The sequence below is a fragment of the Fundulus heteroclitus genome, chromosome 23 (genome assembly GCF_011125445.2).
Source record: "Fundulus heteroclitus isolate FHET01 chromosome 23, MU-UCD_Fhet_4.1, whole genome shotgun sequence".
NCBI classification, from domain to species: Eukaryota; Metazoa; Chordata; class Actinopteri; order Cyprinodontiformes; family Fundulidae; genus Fundulus; species Fundulus heteroclitus.
The window spans coordinates 33,542,418-33,568,620 of record NC_046383.1 but is presented as its reverse complement, the minus strand read 5'-3'; the positions used below and the strand labels follow the sequence as shown (position 1 = coordinate 33,568,620).

Below are 26,203 nucleotides of genomic sequence, written 5' to 3'. Positions count from 1 at the left end.
CTGCTCTCCCTTCTCCCTTCTGTTTTTTATGGATGTTCCTGCAAAAGAAAGTAACAAGGTTTTTGCAAATTTAAGATGGATTGTTGTAAGAACATGACAACACCATCAGTCAAACACACCTAACTTTATTTTAGAACATAGCTGCATGTCCTGTAGATGGTCCCAGGCAAAAGAAAGCACCGTCCTAGACGCCATCATTGCAGAGCGAGTTAGATTGGACACACAGTGCTGATGTAGACCATGTTACAAAGGCAATTTTGGTGAGAATGGTTTTGTCTGATTTGCTTTCATTTAACAAAAAGCTGTTATTGTAAAGGATTTTTATATTCAACATACTTCTAAATGACTTACAGGCAGATTTCAAACTTCCTAAGTTGACAATTGAACTGAAACATTAGCCGTGTTTCCATCAGTGTTTGTTTTATGCACATTTTGAAGTGTCATATGAGAAAAGGTTGATGAAAACAGCTAAATTAAAAAATAATGTCCTCAATTTTGCTAAAACGTTCTTAGGCTTGGTTGACGTGATTTGTTGGGTACACTTTTGTGAAAACTTCTCTCCATTTTTCTCAGCTGTGTGGTCCATGCTAGTTTGCAACCTTCATTTCCTATTTATTACTATTACTATTATTATCAACCTTTGACAAAATTACGTTTTCCGTAGACTGGTTAAGTCGCTCCAAACCAGTCAATGAAAACAGCTACTGTTTTTTGTCTTTTTGTTTAAGTTTTTCAGTGTTCAAGATATTCCTCCTGACTCAAGCAGCCTCAACCAGCTCTTCGGGTTAGGATTGTCCTGATGCAAATATGGCAAACTTGAGCCCAACACGAAGATTACTTTTCAATACCATTTTCAATACCGCAGAAACACTTTCAAAGGCATAAGGTTCTTTCTAAGATCAGAAAAGTCTAATGTTGAACAATATGTTTCAATTGCATTGGAGCTAAACCAATAAGCATGGAATTATGCAATCAATTAGAAAATACTTTCCATATTGTCCCGCAGTGTAGAAATTTGGGTGTGACAGTGGCAAGCACACAGACAGTTACATACAATTATAAGCAATGAAAAGAAGAAGAAAAAAATTAGTCTGATATAGAATTAGCTCTAAAGAAACATCAATAGTAGAAGATAAAAAGTAAATTCCAGAGTAAATGTTGCACAGTGGAACATATTTAATAGGGGAAAAAACTCCAGCCTATTTGCATAACATACGATAATAGAATATGCAATATGCATGATAGTGCAGCAGTATCCCTAGCTAAGGTGTGTGCAAGATACCCTAGCATCCGGAAAACAGTGTAAAGAATTAATCATAGCCAGTGCAACAGTTAAACATGATGATGTAAAGAGTTACTGAGTCTGTTGTGAGCAGCAGAGATTATAAAATCTGACTGCAGCTGGGAGGAAGGACCTGCGGAAACGCTTCCTAGAGCATCTGGGATGCAGCAGTCTGTCACTGAAAGAGGTCTCCAGCTTATCCGGGTCATCGCAACTTTTACAACGTTTTGGAAAACTACAACCTGAATGCTGTTGATTTAACTTGATAAAAATGAATCAACAAAGAACTTGATTTGAAATGTGAAATATCTGCCCCCCCCTCCCCGTAGGTGTTCTGAGCTACACCAGCGGTTATTAATAAACACGGCCACACCCCTCCTCTCTTCTCACCGATGTCTCTCATCCTGTCAGCTCTGATCAGATGGAGGCCGTCGACGTTTACACTGGGATCCAGGATTTGCTCTGCTAGCCAGGTCCCGGTTAGCATCAGGGAACCTTTCTTTACGGTTTCTGGTGTTTCATTAAAGCATACAGTTCCTCCACTTTATTTGTTGGGGACCGTATATTTCCTATGATGATAGATGGAAACACTGGTCTATATCTCCTCCTCCACATGTGTGGGCGTCTCCCCTTCCATCTCCTACGTCTTTTCCTTCGTATCTCCTTGGGTATTTCTGGTCGATGCGCAGTTTATTCTGGATGGATTGTTAGCCAGGGCTAGTAGTTGGTCTCTGGAGTAGGCTCAGGCTGGCTTGTTTTCTCCAAGAGCAAATCGCATGTATAGCTAGATGAGCAGCAAAATTGTCTCCAAAACAGTTGCGTCCATAATTGAAAAAACTGAAACGAAAACAGGAGTAATACACACAACTAGATTAATAGAAAAAGACAAAAGTATAGGAAAACTATAGATAAAACTTAGTAGGAATGCAGAGCCACTAACACGAGCTGCCAGCTCACACAAAAAAAAATATTTTTAAGTTTTTCTATCCTATATAGAAGAACCTCAGAAATGATAACACCTTAGCAGAAGCGTTATCTTTGATGAAAGAAAACTGAAACCATGTTTTATGCACATGTACGTTGGTCATTTCTTATGCTGGCCATCTCCCTGCTTCAGTTAGTATTTACAGCGGGATCCATAATGGGATGATAATTATGTTGCTATTAGACAGCTAATGTTAGCTTACAGTATCTGGTATGTTTAATCATCCACTGTTGAAGATACAGGAGCAGCAGTGGCCTCGTTAAAGCAGTCTCAACCATCACAGATGCTTCATCAGGGTTGTGTTTTTACCAGGGTTTGCAGCCCATCACTCTGCTGCAAAAAGCAGCCGGCTTATCCGAGATTTTCAACTTTCTTCAGTTTTTCTGTTTATCTGCCTCCAAGGCAAAATACCTCTAAACAATGCTTTTGCCTGTTCAAATGAGAACGGTCACGCGTAGGCCCAGAAGTCGAGCTTTGATCAGACCAGATCACCTTCTTCCACCAGGCTTGTTGCAAAATGTAAACAGAACTTATTTTGCTTTTTGTCAGCAATATATTTGTTCTTGTCCCTTTTTGATAATGCTCAGGTTTGTGGAGTGCATGACAGACAGCTGGTCTGTTTTCCCTCCTAAGCTATAGATCTCTGCGTCTCCTCCAACGTCATCATTAGGACGCTTCTTGGTTTAATGCTCTCCTTGCATGGCCTGTCCATTTATGAGAGCCATGTATTGGGAGGTTTTCAGTTGTGGCATTAACCTTCCGTCTTTTAATGATGGATTGAACAGAGCTACAGAAGGTTGTGAAAGCTAACCCTAAAAATGAACCCTGCTGAAACTTGCCCTGAATTCTATCCTTGCTGTTTTCCTTGGCCTACGCGATTGCTGTTTGTTTATTCATGTTCTTGAACACACTTTTGAGGTTGTTATAGAAACAGATGGATTTATTCAGAGATTAAATTGCATATAGGCATTACGTTTTTAATTAGGTGAAGACCAGATCAGGTTACGAGGTATCAGAGTAAGAGGGATTAATGCAAATAAACACCATATTAAAAATTCACTTCCTACATAGCTTACAGCGTGGAGGGCCAATTTTCATGTTGGAATACATCTCACAGCACTAGATGGAACAAATTAGCCCCTGCTCCATCATGTTGACATTTTATTGTCCTTATTTATCTGCTTGACCGCTCATTTCTGCAGCCCGCCGCTCTCACTCACTTTTGTTTTGTCCATCTTTAATGCAGCCGCTCCAACACTGTTTCATCTACTGCGCCGAGCAGAGGGCAGTTTGAATGATGCATTTGCGAGCGGTGACAGTTAAATCACCTTCAGAGAATTTTTTTTTTTTTTTTTATTCAGTGAGCTAATTGAAAATTATCCGATCTTTACTGAAACACGTCGGCTCCCCTGACACCATTTCATTTCCCTGCGAAAGGAGCAATTCAATTCAGTGATTTTTATTTAACATCCGTCTTGGTCTTAAGTAGGCCACGGTTTGACAGAGGAGATTATTGAATTACTATTGAGAGATGATGAATTTTTCTGAGTGATGAAATTGTTTCTTCAGGTTTCTGACCCACAATCCTTCACCTGACAGTAATCTGCACTCTTTAGTGTTTCTTTTTTCTAAACATTATAATTATATGTAGCTTTCAATGAACATGTTTTTCACATTGCATGCATGGTGCTTACAAAGTTACAGTTCAGTGAAAAAGTTGTTACGTCATTTTTATGGATTTAAAGAAGCATAGCACCAGTTCCAGAGTTTTTGGAACTCTGCTGCTGCGACTGCACAGGTCTTTTGTTTAGAGGCGTAATGTCTTCTGAGGTAAGAAAGTTATAAATATTGAAGTTAGCCCGTGTTCTCTCACTACTGCGGCAGTGGTGGCGGAGCAAAGCTAAAAGGAAAAAGTCCGGCCATCAGTTTCTGACCCTAAACTGAAGCATATTTAGGTTATAAAGTAGAACAATGATCCCTCAGGTTGAAGATTCTGGAGTGGTTTTGTCAAAGTCTGGACTGAATTCTTCCAGAATAGACTTTAAACAGGCCATTTATGCCTAGATACCTCTCAGAGCGGCCGAGTTAAAACAATTCTGAAAAGAAGAGTGGACTAAAATTTCTCCACAGGAATGTTGCTGCTATGGTGTGAACAAAACGTTATTAAGTCTGGGGTACAATTACTTTTTCACATAGGTCAGGTTGAGTAATTTTTTGTTTTTCGTATTATAAATGATATTTTATTTGCTCTTTTTCTGTTTGTCTTACATCAAAATTGATTGATGGGAAACATAAGTGTGACAAAAAAAGCGACAACTGGAAGACATCCATATAAAGGGAAATACCTTTTCACAGCCATGTATCACAGGTGACGAACACAGGCTCTTCACAGGCCCGTCAGTGACAGACGTGACTGTGGTGTCTGCAGGTCAAACCTGGCGAATCAGGGAGAGACAAAGGAAAACAAGGTGCAAAAGAGAAGACAAAGCAGGTGTGGACAGCGAGTAATTGGAAAGAGAATAAATCCTGACACAGCAAGGGGAAAAAATGGCAGGAATACATAGAGAGATGGGAATCTGCTCCAGTGAAAGACAGGCGGAGAAAACGGGACGAGTGAAACAGACTAATGATGTGAATAGCTGCTGCACGAATTACAGAGGGACAAGCCAAGATGACTGGCTCTGTGTTTTTATGAGTTTACAACCATCCCAGATCACTTCCCTCACTTTTCATTTTTTCTCCAAATGTCGCGAAGCTGCTCCTTCTGAGATTTTTTTGGATCCCGTACAGGCAAGATTCAGATCACATGAATATAAATTAAGTCTGTTGTAGCTAGGAGGCTGTTTTGATTTTTATCAGTGACAAATAGTAACATTTGTGGGAGTTCCTAACAGACACTCTGCAGATGATGAGTAGAGGTATTACCCTGAAACTATACGGCCTTACAGATAAACCTCCTTGCAAGTATCCAGGGTGGTGCCTGTATGAAATACTGAGGTTTGGTATGTGTTTATTCAACTTTTATGTAGATATTACCAAGTGAAATAAAGCAATATTGAACACTGAAAAAAAAAATGAAAACTCCAAACTACAGTTGAAGATATGTCTCACAGGGGAAAAAAGGCTTATTTTCTAATATTCTTGATTAAGTTATGGCAAACTAAGCACACATAATGTTTCCACAGCTCTTAAAATCATCTTCAGTAACATTAACTTAAAAGTAGATTTATGTGTTTTAGCTCATCAATCACTTCCTTGTGGAGGAATATAGGCAAACTTTCCCTCAATGTTGCTTCAGCTCATTGAGCTTAGAGTGGATTTGTTTCTGCACAGCTCTCCCTAAACATCCAACCATATTATTTCCATCAAGTCAGTTTAGATAACATCTTAATTCTTTAGAGTTTTTTTTTGCCATTCCTCTGTGACCTGTCACACTATTTGGATCAGATGGACTATTTGAAGACCTGTTTAGGACAAGCTTCAGCTGTTGAATAGATGGCCACACATTTGATTCTGAACATTGGCACACAGCTCATGGTAACTCAACAAACTAAAAGTTTCTGTGGCGGTGAAGCAGGCCCAAATTACCCCTGTCCCACCCTCATTTGACGAATGACAGGATCTGTTTGTGCAAATGATGTTAGTTTCCGCTTCCTGCGCATGTGCACTTCTAGTGTTTATGTATCCAGTTAGCTTAGCGGTTAGCTTCAGTGTTAGCCGTTCATTGTAGCTCCGCTGCCCTCACTGTATGCTTTGTACACGGCTGAGAGTCACAAGAAGCAAGAAGCAGAAGAAGAAGAAGGACTAAAAGAAATAAGACCAGAGTGGGTTTAGGAGATTTTTAAGATGTGATCCACCTTAGGAGCGGAACACCTAGGTAAGACGGTCTAGCCCATGCGCAGTTACTCAAAATGAAAAACTTCTGGAAAAATCGCGATAGCCAGGTTTACCCAACTTCAAAAATAATAGACTGTCAGGTTACAAAATGGCCCAACAGTGCGGCACAAAGATTTTTTATAAAGTGTAATAACAGTTGATTCCTAATGCCTTTTGTTTCCAGATAGATCACTCAGTTTAGTGGCAGGTTGCCCTTTTTGCATTCTTGATATTGATTTTTAAAAATGTGATTTGAAAAAAATGCAAAGTTAAAGATTTTTCTAACCAAAAAGAAACCAATTTCAACATCTGACCACCCTGGGTTTCTCATCCTTGGATGACGGTATTTAACCTGGGCCAAACCAGAGTCTGGACTAATGCTTATTTCCTGCTGCATATACGTGTCCAGGGAATCACTGCACTGAAGCTACACTGACGAGTTCAGACAAGCCTGTCAGGGTGAAGACAGGAAACTAAAGAGAGAAAAAAAAACTATTGGACTTGACACAACAGTCACCTGATTTCTGTTTGCAAACTCTCTCACGATTGGGTAAGAGTTATTTCTCCGTGATTCACACCATCTAGGTGTAATCACACTCTGCTGCAGTGTGAAACTAGGATGAACCTAATTGAGAATATTCCCATCAACCATTGGTGCAAAGTCCTTATCTTAAAGTAGGGACAACAACACAATCATTTTCTCAACTGCGTGTGAACCCCCTGCTGCTGCCGAAACCACACACACGGGTAAAAAAAGGAGACTTTTTGAAACACACACACACACACACACACACACACACACACACACACAATCTGAAGCCTGAAGCTGCCTATTTGCAGGACACACATACATACACACAGTCTCAATCTCACCAACCAAAACACACTCTCATTCTACACGGGCGCAAACAAAGTTGATGATTTTAATCACCATAACATGCTGAGAACACAAACACACCCTCAGGGTGCTAATCAATTACTGTGGCGTTCACATTCACACACATACTTACGCACAAAAACACACTCATGCAATCAAGCCAACCCCCCCCCCCCCCCCCATGCTGTTTTTTATGGCCAGTTCAGAATTAGGGTGTGTGTGTGTGTGTGTGTGTGTGTGTGTGTGTGTGTGTGTGTGTGTGTGTGTGTGTGTGTGTGTGTGTGTGTGTGTGTGCAACAGGAAGCGGCATGCCTCGGTCAGAAAAGGAAATATTTCCCACCACCACGAGAGCCCACCAACACACACATCCATGCACACAGCTTTGGTGACTAGGTCTTCTCTTAGTTTGGAATTAGCATTTTCAGATTGACACACGTCAAAGTGTCCCGTCTCCTCTCTCCCAGCTCCATCAATCAAAGTTAGGATTGTCACCAAACCTGAAGCAATCATCAGGCATTTCCATATCGAGCCAGCCATCCACAACTCGCCGTCTACGGACATCTTCTTAATGGCTGTCAGCGTTGCCAGTGATTGTAATGATTTATTTACAGTGGAAATTGTGTTTTCAAGCCACTATGGCTCGATCGTGTTCAGCCCAAACAAAGATGTTAAGAGTCAAGCTTGGCTTAAAGAACCTTCACAACTTCTTAGCAACATTAATCACCAGTCGACGCCTTTATATAGATTTGCACTTTTCGCTTTTTAAACGCATTTATAAGTTTCTTTGATGTGAGTTAAAGTCCTCTTTTCTATCTAACAAAACGTTGCTCATCTTTGTTCATCCTTTGGAAAGTATTCATGGATCTCCAACAGGAAAGGAAGAAGCTATCCATCTGCCTTTCTCTGGAAACATATAAGTTTCAGCACCAGCCGCTTTCTGCGACAGTAGTGTGTTTTGCATTGACGTGCACCTTTGGCAGTGTGTAACGCCACAAACAGAGGCTCCGGCGGTTTGGTTCTTGACTGTGAGGATAGAGCTATCATTATGATATTACCGAGGTCTATCATACTTATCTGCTAATTGACTGCCTAACGAGGTGGCGTCCATTAGAATGCTCATTAATACCTCATCATCACCACTGATAGCTTTAATAACAGCATGGTGGGGATTTCAAGGTCTTACGTGTATCTGTGTGTGCGGGGAAACTAGTATGGGCACTGCCTGTTCGTTTAGTTTGTATGTAAGGGATATTACCATATGTGTTGTATTGTTAACATAATAATGGTATGTCATTTAGTAATTTTGGAGAGTAGTATTGCACGATTCCGCCACTCCAACTATGAAGAATCAAGAAAGATGTGTATAAATGACACCATTATTGCTGTTGTTTCCAGTGTGTGCTCAATAAATTCCATTCAAACAAGCACATACACAATCATTTTGTTTTTATTCTTTCTAAGTTAAATATTGATTGAAGCATATTATGGGTGCAGGGGGTCAGGAGGTTTAGCCAAGCTTGAATAATCATCTGGGTCTCCTTATGAGTCAAATTTACCAGGTAAATGTTTATTAGGTTTTCTCTTGGAAAGGGCTATGCAGACAAATTTTTGGGTTTCTACTATATATGATGAATTTGGAGGGTTTTTTTTCGTGGTAAAATACTCCTTTCCTTCCAGTAGAAAACCCTGCCGTCGTTGAGTTTCTGTCAAATTACAGCTCTTTCCTTCACACGGCCACAGTTTTGTGTCGCAGTTGCGTCAGAAATTTCCCGACGAATATTCCGACAAATATTTAAAAAAGTTAAATATTTGTAATGGTGGCTGACAGTTCTGTGTCTTCCATTGCAGGTATGCCCCTGAGTCTGGATTGCAAGGCCTTTTTTGGCTACAGTGGAGAAAACAGGAAGCCCATCATCTACTGGATGAAAGGAGAGAAGTTTGTGGAAGAGCTGGCGGGACACATTAAAGAAAGCGAAGTCGTGTAAGTACAATATTTAGAGAAGACAAGGTTCATCCCATTAAAAATATCAAATGATTAGACAATCAGACAGCGGCAGATTATACAGAATGCTGCCCTCACTAAAACCAGGAAGATAGAGCGAATCACCCCAGTTCTAAAGTCCTTACATTGGCTCCCTATATCTCAGAGAATAGACTTTAAAATACTTCAGTTAGTTTATAAATCACTGAACAGCTTAGCTCCAAAATAGATTAAACCCTCCAGACCACTGAGATCTTCTGGTTTGCGGTCTACTCTGCATACCCAGGACCAGAACCAAACATGGAGAAGCAGCATTTAGCTCCTATGTTTTAAAGATCTGGAACAAACTACAAATCAGTCGAAACTACTGAGTTCCTTTTAACAAAGACAGACGACCCACCTGTTTAGAGTTGCTTTTGACCAATAATAACAGGAACATTGACCAAGATATTTTGATGTGCATTGATGTTTTCACCTGATACAATTGAATGTTTGGTGACCTTTTTGATGTCTTTATGATGTTTTTATGTTGTGAAGATCCAACGCGCTTTGAACCGCCTTGCTGCTGAAATGTGCGATACAAATACACTTGATTTGTTGTGGACAACACAATGGAGATAAGCCAGGTGGTTAAATGTTGAACACACATTGGAAATAGAGAAACACGGGGCTACTCTCAGGCGTACAGGTGTCTGTTTTTAATCAATTTCCCAAATGACTCGACTAAATCTCCACTGCTTACACTGTCAGCATCTAATTTCTTATGATTTATGACTCGCAGAGAGTCTCTGACAGGAGTCTTCTCAACTCTCCTGAAGAATTATGAATCCTAATAATAAAGTTTAATTGAATTCATTTTCTCCCCTGTTGGGACCAATTACGCTGGACTCTACTGGGAAAAGACTGGTTGTCTGCAGGGCGTCAAACATCATTAGAACAACCTGCCGCATCGCCATGGCAACCGCTGGAAGATTTACAATGTCCTGCTCGCTCTCTCTACAAACACACACACACACACACACACACACACACACACACACACACACACATATACACACACCTCAAGTACAGGAAAAGAGAGGATGTCTGTGTCCCCTGAAACACCTGACCTTGGCCAGGCTAACTCGTTCTTGTGCAAAGTCTCAAGCTGTTTCTTTTCCAGAGTCGTTAAAAAGAGCAAAAAGACTGCTCAGGAAAAAAAAAGCGTGGATCAAACCCAACCCTGGAAACGATTAGATCTATTCTCTTCAAAAATGTAAGACAACTGTGAGGTTAAGTTCCTATTTCAGCTCTGCCATATTTGGAGTGTTTTTTTTTTGGATAACTCAAATAAAGCCAATTATTGAACACTTGCAAAAGTGACAACCTTATTTAACGCAGCAGAACATTGTGATTTCCACAAAATGAATGGCAATAAATACACACTGTTTCCAGCTGGAGCACATCAAAACCGACACGCACACTTCAGACACAGGACTTGATTTCTTACAGGACCCCCTTTATTTCCACACTTTTAAACCTGGGTAAGAGGCGTTTTTTCAGTGTGACAACATAGATTACAAGATAAGCGATACCGTCACTGCAGCTTTGGAAACAACTTTACGTTCTTGCTGAGAGTAATTACAAGAAAATGTATTATCATTGTTTCACACAATGAAAAAAAAAGTTTAGCTCCTCCAGTTAGGCAGTGTGAATATCACATGTACAAAAAAATAATGCACTAAGTAATACACAAAGCCAAAGGTTAGCAGCAAACAGGATATTTACTACATTCTGTCTGTGAGGTGTCCTTGAGGGGTAGTACAGTAGACAGGGTTTCAATGCTTTCATCTTTGGGATCAACCAACTAGTAGATTCTCACAAAAATGTAATTTAACACATAAAAGCTATCCAAAAAAACTGGCCCTCTTTGGAAATGTAATTGCTCCTTTTGTTAAATCTTAAATTATCTTTGATTAGCCACTGATATCCGGGCCTTATTGCTGCCAGACGTTTAGTATCATGAAAGATGTCTAAAAGCAACAAATTGTGTCTGAAAAGAAATTCAAGAACATCCATCAGTTTACAAAAGGGTTATCAAGATTTCAGTATTCATGTTTTAACAATGAAAAATACAAGGGTGAGTCCAAATGTGAAAAGGACAACTTTTCAAACAATATCCAGCCATCAGTTCATCAACGCAAGTACAGGAACACTTGTGCTGTGCAGCAGGACAACAACGCCTGAAAATAATGGTGGAAAATGAAGGTTTCAGAGAGGTCTAGTCAAAGCCTCAACTGAAACCTGTAGCATGACCTTCAACAGGTCATCATGGTTGAAAGCCCTCTGTTGTGGCTGAAGTACAAACACTTGATGGCAGTGAGTGCAACCAGTCATTAGATGTAGGGAGAACTAGCTTTTCACATGCTACCATGTGAGTTTGGATAGATTTATTTCTTATACTCGGTCAGCTGTTATTCATTAAAAAATGAACGCTCATATAAAAACTACTTTTGCATTTACTCAGGTTATTTTTGTTTTAATATTAAAACTGACGAGAAAATTTGTGCTCGAAGAAAAGCAAAAACAACAGAAATCTACTTTCCACAGTGCTGTATATATCGTTCAGATTGAATGTAGCAAATCAAAAATAAGTTCTGTTACCAGTTTTCTTCTGACCTGTGAAGTGTGTTCGGGGGTACCTGATATACAACATTGGCTGTAGCGGTTTAAAGGTAAGCAATGGCAAAACCTTAAATTAGAACAACAGATCGGGCTCAGCACATGCAGTATGGAGTTTTTTCTTTCCATTTCCCCTCTTTGAAGTGGGATAAAACACATTTTATGAAAGGTTTAAGAAGTTTAAAGTGTTACTGATGGGTTCAAAAAGTACAGACACGCATTCTCATGACATAGGAACCTCAGATCTCAGCAGAGTAGAAATCTTAAAGGGCACCCACAGAGACCCTTCTTTGGTAAGGCCGTCGTTCTGTTTGATTGACCCAAAGCATCGCCATTTAATGGGCTCTTCCCACAGCGGCGCTCTAACCATTCACAAAGCTTCACTATAGTCTTGCTTGCCATTTGCCTCAGTAAAGCTTGCACCAAGATAGGGCACAGCTAGAATGAGGTGGGCAGAAACCTCATCAAATAAGTTGACTCAGTCACATCATCCTGCTTCTCCACCTGTCAATACTGCTGTACCGCAGTGCCGCAGAGTCAGACCTCGACATATTTAATTGATGCATGCAGTAAAGAAATAGATGCCAAATCAGCAGGTCGCCCTCTGATGTGTTGGGATGCGAGGGATCCCAGTTCACAGTGAAATTAAATGCTGAAGTAAACAAAGTAGTATTGCAGTTTAGGTTCCAATTCTAGTCTAAACTTTACATACATCCATAACAGGCAGGTTAGTCTTAATTTAGAGCTTTTGACAGGTTGGAATTATAGTCATAAAAAACTTAGGAAGAAGAATGGAAAAGGTTTGTGTGCACAAGTTTCATTTTAGTGTGGATTTTCTCTAATCCACACAGAGTCAGAATTGTAAATACAGGCTGAAACGTACATGTACATCCAGACTAATGACTAGATAAATGTCCTTTTGAAAGTTGCAGAGAAGCCTCATCATTTTAAGCCCATCTACAAGCTCCTGGCATAATAGTGCCTGTGTTTTTGGCCAACAGCCTGCTATCACAAATGTTAGAAATGTATTTAAATCGGACAGTATCTTGTCACAAACCCAGGGATAAAGCATAGTCCGCAACTTCTCAGTAGGGTCCAGGTAACAGGGGCTTAATGTTGGCATTGCTTATCTGTCCTTGTCTTGAGCTTTTTTGGTCTTTCCTGTTGGGACATCTAAATGTGTAAAAAATATGAACCTTTAAGCCCAAAACTTTACCAATCACAAGAAACAAAATTAATTTGTATGATCAGGAACAACCCAGAGATCGCCAAGGCACAAATCTATCCTATGGTTCCAGGCCATGACTGTCCATGGTGAAGCAACATGGACAACATTTGGCATTAACATGGACATGAAGGTTGGCAACCAAGAAAGAAACTCCTGCTCCAACATCGACACCTTCAAGATTGACTTAAACTCTCAACTTCCCATATGGACGGGAGAAATAGCCTCTGGAGAAACGTCTTAATGTTGGATGACCACAGTGAGATCGAGCTATTTGGTAACAATTACAGGAAGTATGTTTGGAGGAGTCATGGGCTAAAACCTAACAACAAAAACATTTTATGAGCTTCTCCATCTGATAAGTAGGTTATTACTGAGACAGCAGTAAAAACGTATCTTAATGGACAATAACAAAAGCACTTTGCATAAAACAACCGCACTGCTCTCTAAAAGGCTGATCCGCTCTGGGATATTATTTTTATATTGTGTTACTGACCTGTGGATAATTAACCTCATTAGTTTTGAAATGTTCCACGGCGTCCGTACATCATGCAAAACTGGATTACATTATATCTGAAACATAAATAAATGGCTTGGTAATATGGACCCTGTGCGGTTTCCTTCAGTGCACACGCTCAGTGAGCAGCCGGAGCTTTTAGGATTAGTCGTGTCGGGAAGTTGAGGAAAAACAAGGTTCAAGTTTAACTTCACCGGCTCAGTCTAGTTTTAATGATGTGGATGCTCATTTCCCCTAAAGGGATATTCTTCTCTGCTCCCTCCCAAGGGAGGTCAGAGTGAGCCTCAGCAGGCGACAGTCGCTCTGAAGCTGAGAGAGCTCCAACGTGTTACGGTGAGGACACCTCCGCAGGAACGGCGCCGGCCAACCCAGCACTGGAAGTGAGGGCCCTCTGTCTTGAGGATGAGCTACTGTCCTTAAAAACGGTTTGTTTCCAGAAAAACTGTGATGTAGATAATGAGAGCAGCGGCGTGCAGAGGTGTCTTTTAATTGAACACTAATCCTCCTCATGGCATTAAAGCATTGTTTGCCAGATGGGTTCTGTTTCTTTTCATTTAAAGGCCGTGACCACCTCTGACAGAGCCCTGCTGTGGACCATGTTAATGTGTCAGCTTTCAAAAATGATTGGTACACTTGCAGCGCATTTAAACTATGCTTCATTTCTCCTGAGAAGCAATTCACTGAACAGCAATTGTCCAATGTACGCAGATCAGCCATTACCGCGGAAAGGCTTATTTAGTCTTCGTCGTTGCGTCCGTTAGAAGGTGGGATATGCTTGGCAGCAGGGGAACATTTTGTTCTTAGAGTTAACGCGTCAAAAGCGGGAACAAACGGCAGGCGTAAGGATTTGGGTGAGTTTTAACGTGTTGCTGGGTCAGAGCATGTCCAAAACTGCAGCTGTCAGGGTGTTTCTGGTCTGCAAGGGTCAGTTACTATAGTACGTGGTCAGAGGAAGGAAAGATGGTGGACCTGAAACAGGGTCATAAGTTCCCTGATGTCGTATCCAACAAACGAGTTACTGTAACTAAAATTGTTCAACGTTGTTCCTGATGCTGATAGAGAGAGGTCAAGTAGCAGGTGGAGACAGTGTGAGGCTTTGGGCAATGTTCTTCAGGGAAACTCCAGGTGAATGTTACTCTGTCATGTACCACCTACCCAATCTTCATTACAAACCGAGTGCCTCTTCATAGAACACTAGGAATGCTTTCAGGGCATTCCCTGAAAGCTGTGGCCATTTTCAGTAGGACTAGTTGCCTGTCACAAAGTAGAAATGGTTCAGGAATGTTTTAAGGAGCACAATAATTAACCAACAGCTAGTTCTTCTTAGTTCTCAGATTCTAAATCTAGCCCCAAAGCTGGAAAATATTTTCAATCCACTGAGGCACAATCCATAGCATATCTTCTGCATTTCTCACACATATGCACCTGTTATACAGAATTGATAAAAATGCAACGCCAACCTCACAGCAATGACTTAGTAATAACCCAATGATTACTTAATCTCACTCCATGGCAGATGTTTCACTCCCCTTAGCTGCAAACGGATGTTTGAAACTGAATGTGAAACTGATGACGTGACTAAATCTCTGATTAATAGGGCCAATAATTCTGAAATTACTTGAAGGCTCTCATAGAGGATTGAAATTCAATTCCCAGACAGTCAGTTCATTCTTTACTATGAAGAAATTAAAACAAGGCAATGGCATCAAAGCAAATGCTGATGCATGTGTTAATGACACAACAGGACTTGATTTTCCTCTAAATACATGTTTCCTTCACATTTAAAGGCATGCAACAGGTTTTTCAATATTTCAGCATACATACATGGTAAAATATGAAACATTAAAGATTATAAAATCCATATTAAAAGCTATAGTTTAGTAATCCTGTTAAAAAAATGGTCCTTCCATCCTGAATGCAGTCAATACATTATGCATTCAGAAAAATGCATAATGTGAAAATATTTGATCTCTGTGAAAGCTGCAGGCCTGTAAAAACTCTGACCAGTCACTGCTTTTTGCAGCGAAGAATAAGAATTAGTCAGAGTTTTGGTCCTGCCCTCACCCACACTCTGTATCTCAAGTTCCAGTAGTATCACCTTATCTGCTGGTTGTACCCCATGCCAATCATTCTGACACGCTCATGTAACGCCAGTGTCCGTACTCGTTCTTTGTTAGTTTCCGCTTGCTGGCTGTGCACTTCTAGTGTTTATGTGTCCGGTAAGCTTAGCTTAGCTTCATTGTCATTGTAGCTTTGCTGCTCTCACTGTATACCTTGAACATGGCTAAAAGTTGGAAGAAGCAAATCACGTTCATGTTTATGAGAAGAAGAGGAAGGACTCAGTAGAAAGAAATAAGACCGGAGCGGATTTGGGAGGTTTTTGTCACGCAGTCACCCTGAGGAGCAGAAGAGCAGGTAGGATGGTTTTGGGCTAGCACAGTTATTCAATAAGGGACTTGGGGAAACTTCCGGAAAAATCGGCTACTCTACCTTTAAGGTAAAAACTGTAAAACCATCTCACAAAGTTCCATTGTCTATAATCTGCTTTGCTTCATCGATGAACCTTGATTTCTGGTAAAGCAAAGGGGAATCTCAAGACCACCATCCTGAAGCAAAACATCAAGAATGGATTAGGAAAAAAGACACTGGAGTAATCTTACATGAGCCATTAGAAAAGCCTTTGTGAATTTATGTTCAAAGTGCAGAATAAATCTGATCTATGAATAAATATGCTAAAAGCACAGTTGGCACAGTTAATATGGGCAGTTTATTCACAGAATAGAGAGTAAGGGATGGTATTAAACTTGGTCAGTTTCAAGGTATTTCAGATTTATGTGGCGTTTTTGTCTATACATTGTGAAAAACGTTTTTTTGGTGGTTTGTTGTTTTTTTTGCTGATTGAATAGCATCCATGTCTTGCCCGGGGTGTGTGTGTGTAACAGATTATTCACTGTTGCTCATGCTTTTGGAGTTTGTGTAAGGCATAACTAATTAGGGCAAAAGTTTTAGAGCTTATTTACAACCCATCTTGTAAATAATTAAAGTATTTTGAATCTAAACATGGAAATATGAGCAGTATCATCAGCTTCTCAGCAGCTGTTGCCAGGTTATGGCTCAGCCATCCAGCTACTTAACATTCCTGCGACTCTGCGTTCATAGTTCATGGTTCCTTCATGTGCAATGAATTCATAACATCTGTTTTTCCTTGCATCACAGGTTGAATGTTTTTCTTTAAGGGGACTGTACACTGTTTGTTATTCTTTTCCATATATTTTTGTCGTTTCCCCCTGCTCTGAAGATTCTTTTAGGTTTTGGAATCGTCACATACCTTCATGTGGCATGGACCCAATAACTGCCATATTGTTCTAATCTTTGTTTCTAAATTCCCAATAACATTTCACCAATTTGCAAATTGCCTTTCATTTACAAAAGTTCTTGAGGAAGTATTTTTTTGAACCCACTCAAGATTTTAAGAAAAAAATTTTTTTTTCCTTCATCGTGTCCAGGTTAATGGCAAGCAGAATCGTGCGTATGCCATATTATCCCAAACATATTTACTCGACCAAGGCAGGCTTTATATTTATAAATCCTTCCTTGTTGCTCAACTCATGATGATTTCATTTATTGTTGTTAAGGTATTAGTAATAAACTGATGCCAAACATAACAGAGCTCCTAATCTGTAAGACAAGCAGAAACCCTAAGTGTGTGGGTGTGTTGTTGACTGAAGCCAGAGCGGGAAGGGGTGAGGGGATATGTAGGATCAAGAGACCCACTTTAAACATATATTCCTGGGTTAGAAACGACAATTACTGGCTGTCCAAGTCATCCAGTGCTGGGAGAGGTATTGTAACAGACTTGATAGACTCTCAATAAGATTACCCAGCCACACATAATTCCACAATGCCACCTTACACAAACATTGTCGAGTGCTGATGTCTGTGTCTTCCAGACATTATCTGTGTCTGCTGACTTTATAATAGGTATCTCAATCCCCAGTGACTGGCTGTAACACATTATGTCCCCACCTACAGCTGTCTGCATGCGTACCAAATTACTTCCACGTTGCACCTTCTTTTAAAATTAAACTTGCTTCTGTGAATCTAAAAAGAAAACTTCTTGTCTTGTCCAGTTGTCTTTTATTTAAAAACCAAGGATCTGTCAAGTTGAGGATGGCAGAGGATCCTCACCAACGTAAAGAGCAGGAATCACACAACCCTACTCGGCTCGCTTCACTGTGTGTGAAACTCTCATTTTAAATGTACAAAACTCTCACCACCGACTATAGATACCCAGCTGAATCACTAATAGCTTTGTAGTAGGCAATTAAAGATAAAAATTGGCATTTTCAAACTCAAGATAACTACCCTAGAGTTTCCATTTAATAATAGCAGCACAGTTAAGTCTAGATATGTTTGAGATCAGGAAGCTTTGAGCCGTAGAAAGTTTCAATGTACCCAATGGGTGTTACAGGTAGCATCGGTGAAGTGGGTGGTTGTGGTTGGCTTAAAATGTGGGAGTGGAGATAGTGAACCATTTAAATACGGGACAGAACAAGCATTATAAGTCGGAATAAGTCTTGAGAGAGAGTTGCTAAAGTACTGTCACTATAAGTAACACAAGGGAGTGCCACAAGAAATCAGCACCTCTGATCTCAGGTAAAGTTTCTTGTAGGGCAAAGGAGGGCCATAGGTGGTGAGGTCTAAAGACCTTTTAACATTAATACTGGTATAGCCTGACTGTGAAGAAAGAAATATACTAGATCGCCGCCTTTGGGTTTAGAATACGTTCTGCCCTCAGCTCGAAGAGTTTATCTATCTCTTGGAGGGAGAGATTGATTGGTGGATTTGGGTAGTTTGCAATAATTCGGTTCCTGTACTGGTTAGCTGCAAAGAACAACCCTCGACTATGATAATGAACGTTGGATGGTAACCAGCAGAATGAATATGTTAACACAAGCTGCTTAGATGAGTTTCCTCTACAGGGTGGCCAAACTCACTGTAAATTCTGCTTCTCTCTGTTTAATTGGGCATTTAGTAGGGCTGCCTTCTGGCCAGCTTCTGGAGAAACACTGGCAGCAAGCTGAAGACTGTCAGACTGTTATTGAATGAGCTGAAGGGTGTAGCCGCTTAAACTGTTGACCCAGGACTCAGTAAAAACTCGTAAAACTATAGGCAACTTTTATTTAGACTCTAACAACTCCAACTCCGCTTTTATCTCCTCTCCTGCTGAGAGTGGCAGACAGCATGAACACTAAGAGGGTTGGGAGTTAATTTCATCTAAACGGATCTCCCGTGTTGAAAGTGTCTCAGACCTCAGGACTCTGGGATAAAAGTCTTAAGCGAGTAATAAAGTATTTTTACTTGGTGAATTATGAAAAGGTGTACATAAATGTACCACACAAGCCTCTGCCTGCCATGATGGCACTGTGCAAACTCCTATGGGGCTTAAGGCCTGTGTGTTTCAGAACTGGCAAGTTCACATTCCTCTAAAGCAGATATTAACCAGCACAGATTGTACCGAGGAGCAAGAACAAAGTTCTGTGGCACTTCTGGTTGTTTTTTGAACAAGTTGGGACTCTGCTCTGGGAGTTTATATAACTTTCAAAACCCTGTTTGCTACTGAAATACTGATTTAAAAAGGAGGACATTCATACCAACACACCAAAGGCAAACTTAGTTGTTGTTTTTTTTAAATTGCTGAATAGTTTTCAGTATATTTCTTTAAGCTTTTACTCATCTTCAGGTGCTCTTTTGCCCCATAATCCTGTTTTGTTTTTGTATAGTATTTTTAGAATCTTATGATGAGTCCACACTGACTGTGGATGTTTCTTTTGTTTGTTTGTTTTGTTGTTCTTTTTTTGTTGATTTTGCCTACAGTTATCAGTTATATAATTCTGTGCAAAATTTTTAAGCAATCTTTGATTTAATTATTTATTTTAGAATTTTAGTTTCAATTATCCAGAGCACGATACTTATTTTCTGTCAAGTCTATTTCCCCAAATACGGTAGAATATTTTGTGTGATTTAAATGAGAAAAGTGAATATATAGAGGGATAAAAAAGACGTGTTTGGCCCCAGAAACTATCTAGAGAAGATGACAAACGTATGAAAATCATGTCTCTAAGAGATACTTTATCCTTCAGTTCTTGATGCTTTAAAACTTTCTCCGTTCATAATCATTGAGCTTGTGCTATTCCTTTTACACACGAACACACACACACACACATAATTAATAAAAAAATAAAATCAGCCTCTGGGTGTGGAGAGCTAACACATACTTAACCCAATAACTCATATTAGCTCAGTGTAAGTTAGGATAGTTTGAACATTATAAGGGTAAAAAAAGAGTAAAAAAAAACAAAAAATCTAATGTATTCAACAATGGGGTTATTGAGTCATACCCCAGTACCACAATATCTCAACTGTCCTTGTCCCAACGTGTTGATGGATACATCAGTAGCCATTGGGCAGTATACCTGTGTTTCAACGTTCAACATTATCTGTTACTTCTGACAAAGTTATCAGTAGTCGTGGTAGTGGGGGCCTAGTGGTTACAGAGCAAGGCGTTTGTGTTTTGGAAAGGTTACGGGTTCAAAACTCAGTCTGTAACTCTGGGCCCCTGAGCAAGACCCTTGCCCACAGATTGCTCCTCATTTTAACAAAGGGGCAAGGTGGCTATTTTTTGTGAGAGTTATTAGAAAACTACTACTTTATTCTCATAATTGTATTACTATTCTCATAATCACCCCCCAAAATGGAAAACAAAGCCCATCCCCAAAAGGAGGTGTCAAGTTTGGAAACCCCTGCCCTAAGGGATGGGTTAAATGCAGATGCAAATTTCCACTCTGTGGGACTATAAAGGGAAATATTTATTTTATATTTAAAATATGTTAACAGTGTTTTCATAATAACATACATACATACATACATACATACATATATCCATACATACATACATACATACATACATGCATACATACATACATACATGCAATGGAATGCTACACAGCAAAATAAAACGTTGTACACATACTTACCGTACAACTGATACAAACACATGACCTACGAATAACTCAGACTCTCTACATACGATTTTAGTGAAATATCATTAAATCCTTTTTGTTTAAAGTGGATGATGTTTGTTCAATGGTTATTCATTTTATTGCACATCATTGTATGTTTGTGTCTGTAATATTCCAATATAGTTCATGGTGTCTATGTTTTAAATATCCTATTTTGTTTCTTTTATCAGATGTTATTTTTTATTTTTTTTAAAACATACCTGACATGTTTCAACACACAGGTTTTTTTTAATTTGGACAAAATAACACTGTGTCTGATAACGAAAGAAACAAAACGTTATATGTGTCTGTGATATTTTTCACATAATAGAGTAAAAACATTGGAAGATAATAATTAACATACGGATATGATGTTTTATTGCTTCATAACGTCTTGCTCGTACAAGTTATGGCACTATACATTAGTCCAAGTAAAAAAGTTCCTTACTGCATATATTCACTTGCTAAGCATTGAAATTGACTCTAAAATGAAATTGACAGTAAAATGAGAAACGTTGGAGCAACACTGCTCATTTTACTGTGTAATAGCTATAGCTAATATGATGTTAAGGTCGTTTAGCTTTTTCTTCTGTTAGAAAAAGGTATATTTTTTATCTTTTGTTTAATAAGTAAAACAAGATTAACTGTAGTTGTTTACCTGTGAGTAAACAGCTTTTCTTCCAGAGGGGGGAAAAAAAAGGAAAGCTTAGATGACAATTATGAGCATTCCCTAATGAATAACAGAAAATGTACAGCATTTACTGAAAATAAACTTTTTACATGAATGTATATGTCAAAGAACTCATTCAGTGCTGTAAAAATTTTACAATTCACCAAATCTGTAACAATTACAACAAGAAATGTCTGATTGATTTTATCGCAGCTGCGCTCTGAAATCAAAGAGCTCAGTACGACCATGAAGGGTTGCACCATCCAGCTCCGTTTTCTAGATTAGAAAACGTCTTCGGCTCAACAGGTGCAACATTTTGTTCTTTTGCACTTTCCTCCAGCATTCAGGACCTCGCGGGAGTTCTTGACGTTTTGCGTGTGATGTGTTTTAGAAAATCCTTGTCCCACATGAACGTGTTATTTTTCCAGCAGGTGGCTGGGATCTGGGCACGCTCGTCTTTTTTAAGGACTTTCGACACCGATGGGAACGTTTCATGTGACCTATGTGAATTTAATCTGTGTGCTGTTCTCTTTTCAGGATCTTGAGGGAACATTTAGGGGAGAAGGAAGTGCAGCTGTCCCTGACGTTCGACGCCGTGGAGGAGGCAGATCTGGCTAATTACACCTGTTATGTTGAGAACCACATTGGGAGGCGCAGCGGGAGTGCAATACTGCAGAAGAAAGGTAGACTTCTATTTTTTCCCCTCATAGTTTGCCTTTTGTGCTGCATAAAATAGACCATACATCTTTTCTCTGTTTACACAAAGAAATGTGTCATGTCATTATTACCACATGTGGTTTCAGGTGATTTAGGGTGTCCGGGAGTTTGTTTTCTTAGAAGCAAATAAAAAAGGTCAGACAGTTAAGGAGGAAGTTTTTCAATGAATGAATGAAAAATGAAAGATGTGAGTTCTAATGTTGATTTAGCATCATAGACCTTGACATTGAATAACAATATACAGTGAACATGTACATGAATAAATAAGTCAAAAGTATACTTTTTTTCTAACTCAGAGATATAAAGGCTTTCTAAAAGTCAGAAAACAGATACATAACATTCCACCTAATAAAAATGGCATAAAATAAAACAGAATCTCAAAATCCAGCATAAATGAATGACGGTAAATGAACTGAATTTACTCAGTCCATACAGCCAGTTATATAGACCACTTTACACTGGAGCCACATTCACCCAATCACATTTACTCACCAAGATGCAGATCAGTAGGCAACTTGGAGTGGAGTACCTTGCCCAAGGGCACATTGACTTGTGATGGGGGAAGCTAGCATTAAACCCACAATCTACGGATTTCAGGAGAACGATTTGATCCGCTGAGCCACAGCCGGCCCACAGTATAAATACCTACCTTTGTCACAAAGGGAAGGCCTCTTTGCCATCACCAGAACCCATACCTGCCTCCACGGATTCTTTATCAGATTTAGGTCAGGACTCTGGACCTTCTCAACCAGCCAAATCCCGAAACCCAACACACCCCCAACTTTTTAACCATTAACTAAAACAACAGTCTTGCATTAGGAAATTAACAGTATGGTATGAGCTTTTTGATATTATAAATAAATACGTCTGGTAAGCACATTTCCATAGACAGTTGTGTGAGTTACAAATCAGGTTTCTTTAAATAACATTTAAGTTTAAAGTTGTGAGTTTTACAAAATAGTTTGTGATAAAACTGCGCTGAATTTGTTTTAATTGCAATTGCTTAGGATGGCATGGATGTGCTTTTTTCTGCGGCTTTCTCAAACTAACAGGGTTTATTTGTCAATCTGAACCTGATAGGATGTTCACTGCTCACGATTTCTCCACAAAACTCATCTCTGATGAAAGTATTATTACATAATTCTCCTGCAATAGAAGAAAAGATGAGTTCCTAATAGGACGAGACCTGTTTATGACTCAGATTGCCAGAAACTGACAGTAATTTCTATAAATAGCTTTACGAGGTTTATACAGATCGTAAGTACTGTAATACAGATCGTAATACAGTAATACAGTACGAAAAAAGTACTTCATAACTTCCCAGTCCAGATTCAATGTTTGCCAATGAAACTGCCAAAACTTGTCCCAGGAAACATAACGTATCCATAAATGGTACATTTACACAGCTTGAATAAAAAACAATGGCTTCATTATGTTTAGTTATTGAGATGTTCTTATTACTGCTTTTGCTTTCCAACTTTTCCATTTGAAACCACTTACCTGGTATAATTAAAGCTGCTGCCTGGTAACTATCTGGTTACTACGCTGGTATTTCCCCAATATGAGGTAATCATATCACGTTTCTCTCTAAACCATTCCTCACCTGTGACCACCTTTGAGCCAAACTGGAATAGAATGTGTTACATGGATTGTTTTTGTTTTCTACTATTTGTCTATATGTCAACTAGACAGCTAATGAGTACAATCTATTTCACTGGCAAAGACAGACTGTAATAAACGTGAAGATGCATCCAAGGGCTCTAGAGCTTTCGCAGTGAGTTCTCCCTAAAGCAGTGCTTTCTTTTTCATGCTTTACTCTGGCTTGCTAAATATAAATCCGCGTCTGCTCCAGTTACCTGGGACGTATCCTATCTCTCTTTATGGTTCTGTTAACAAGGAGCGACCCTCCGGCTCAGGAGTCAATGCTGCTTTTATGGCCTAATAAATATTTGCAGACGCAAACTGCTTCCGATGTAATTAAGACTTTAAACGTGCGATTGTTGTCGAGTTAGCTTTGAAAGCTCTTCAAGAGCTTGATTTTAGCGATGTGGGTAGGCGGCCCCAAGCAGAATGAAAGAGTGCAACTCATAGAGTCAGAATTCACGTGCAGGCAGCCTGGCATGGTGTTATAGGAAATACCAGAGCAGAACGCAATGAGCATCTCTAAAATAACAAGGGCATGGACAGGTCCTTGCAAAAGTCTTCATAGCCCTTGTAAATTTTCACATCTTGTCATATTCCAGCCACAAACTGCAAAGTGTATTTTATAATTGTTATGTGACAAAAATAATCAGGCAAACCATTGTGATGTTAGGGCGCATCAATGTATGGTTTCTGACACTTTTCACACAAAAAACCTGGAGTGTAGCTTTCCAGGTCCAGGAGACAGAGGATTTCTGTCCAGTCTTTGCAAAATAGTTCAATCTCTGTCAGGTTGGACGGATGGTGTCTGTGAACAACAGTTTTCAAGTCGTGCCATAGATTCATAATTGGATTTAGGTCCGGACTTTGACTGAGCCGTTCAAACAGATGACTAAGCTTTGATTGACACCATTCCATTGTGCCTCTGCTCCCACACCATGACGCTGCCCCCACCATGTTTCACTAAGAGGATCACATGTTCAGGGGTGTTAGAGTCCATATAGCACGCAAGCCAGAAATTTAAACTTCATTTTACCAGAGAATAATCTTACACATATTTCTACATCCCCTTCTTGTTTTGCACAATTTGCAAACAGGGCTTCTTGAGGCTTTCTGTCAACAATAGCCACTTTTGTGATGTGCAGCGCTGTAATTTCTTATTTATTTTATTATTATTATTTTTTTTCAATAGACTTTTCCACCTGAGCTGTGCATCTCAGCTGCTCCTCCAGAGTTATGACGGGCCTCTTCGCTGTTTCTAAGATCAATGCTCTAGGCAAAGAGGGTGCTGCAACTGTGCTTTTTGTTAATTTAATACGGAGGAGGAGAATCCTGGGGCTCTCATTCTTCTCAGAGTAATTAGCCACAACTGGCTGCATGCACACTCATACATCCAAAGCTTTAACAACCAAAACGGCTACATGTGCTCTGTATATACGCAGTACTGCTTAAAGTGACAAAACACCCCTCGTCTCTTCCTACTGTGCTTTAAAAAAACAGCCAATCTTATAACTTTTAAAGTGACCTTGAAAAAAAATGTGTATTTTTAAAGTGACGCTGATCAATACTTGACCAGAAATCCTCAAGTTTAACTACTGGTGGACTGCTCTGTTCAGAAACACTCCATTATGTTCATTTTTCTTCTTTTTTTCTGATTTCCTCCAAAGGATTTCTTTAACCCATCTGAGACGTCTGAATCGTGGTTCAAAATACATAACATGGTAGATAATTTTAGTATTTAGAAATCTAAGTCTTTTATTTTACCACGTCTCGTCTATATCTACTCTCTGATAATTTTATATGAAAAGGAAGAGAGCAACAGATAACTGTTTAGCTTCAAATATGTGATTGTTGAAAGAAGTGATTGCAGTCAGTGTTTCGCTTATTGAGAAGTTTTGATGTATTGTTTTTTTTTGTTTTTTTTTACCCTTATAAACCTTGGGAATCTGTGCATGACAACTGCTACATTTCTGCCTTGGCCAAAGCTGAAGCTACATTAGCTCCACAAGCATAGTGGTAGCTTAGTCACTTCTAACCGTGACAAAGTTGTTTATACTCTTTTATTTTGGTCTAAAAAGGAATTCCTGGAAAACAAATTGTCAAATAAGATTCAGTTGAATACAGCTAGAAGGGGTACAATAAACCCTACAGCGAAATATAAACAAAAAAAGGGACTGTAAAAAATATAAATTACAGGAAAAATATGATGGGAAGAATAAAATTATTAAGAATACATGAATCAGGGATGCCCTTAGGTTCTGGAATTGGTTCCATGTACAAGTGTTTGTGGGAAAAGGTAGGAGAGCTCTCCCTTTAACAACAGATTACTTGTAAATCCATATAACCAGTAGCATTATTTCTGTCACATAACTAGATAAATTACTTCCCTAAGATCACCGTAACTAGGCAAACTGTTTCCTTAATTAATTAAACTCCAGGACTTCCTGTACACTGAGCTAAAAGGGGGGTTGAAGATAATATTAAAAACAAGATGAAACAAAAACTGAGATCCATCTTCAAGCCAAGCATTCTTCTCAATTTTAAAGTTATCCAAACTTCTGAATTTGTCAAAGAAGTAATTTCAAAAGAAATTACATAGTGGCATAAGGAAAATGCAGAATTGACATAAAATTTGTTGAAGGGAAAAGGTGAGTTTTTTTGGGGTAATTTTATAAATGAAAATTGTTGTCATTATGAGCCAATCATCTAC

At 39.3% G+C, this 26,203-nt stretch overlaps 1 protein-coding gene across 1 annotated transcript in view; it reads left to right on the top strand.

The window, feature by feature from the left end:
* il1rapl2 (interleukin 1 receptor accessory protein-like 2) overlaps positions 1-26,203 on the top strand; it is a 536,417-nt gene that overhangs the window by 472,296 nt on the left and 37,918 nt on the right. The window contains exons 8-9 of the mRNA XM_036127086.1: positions 8,869-9,001; positions 21,673-21,818. Of these exons, the coding sequence (XP_035982979.1) occupies positions 8,869-9,001; positions 21,673-21,818 (279 nt within the window). The remainder of the gene's footprint in view (positions 1-8,868; positions 9,002-21,672; positions 21,819-26,203) is intronic.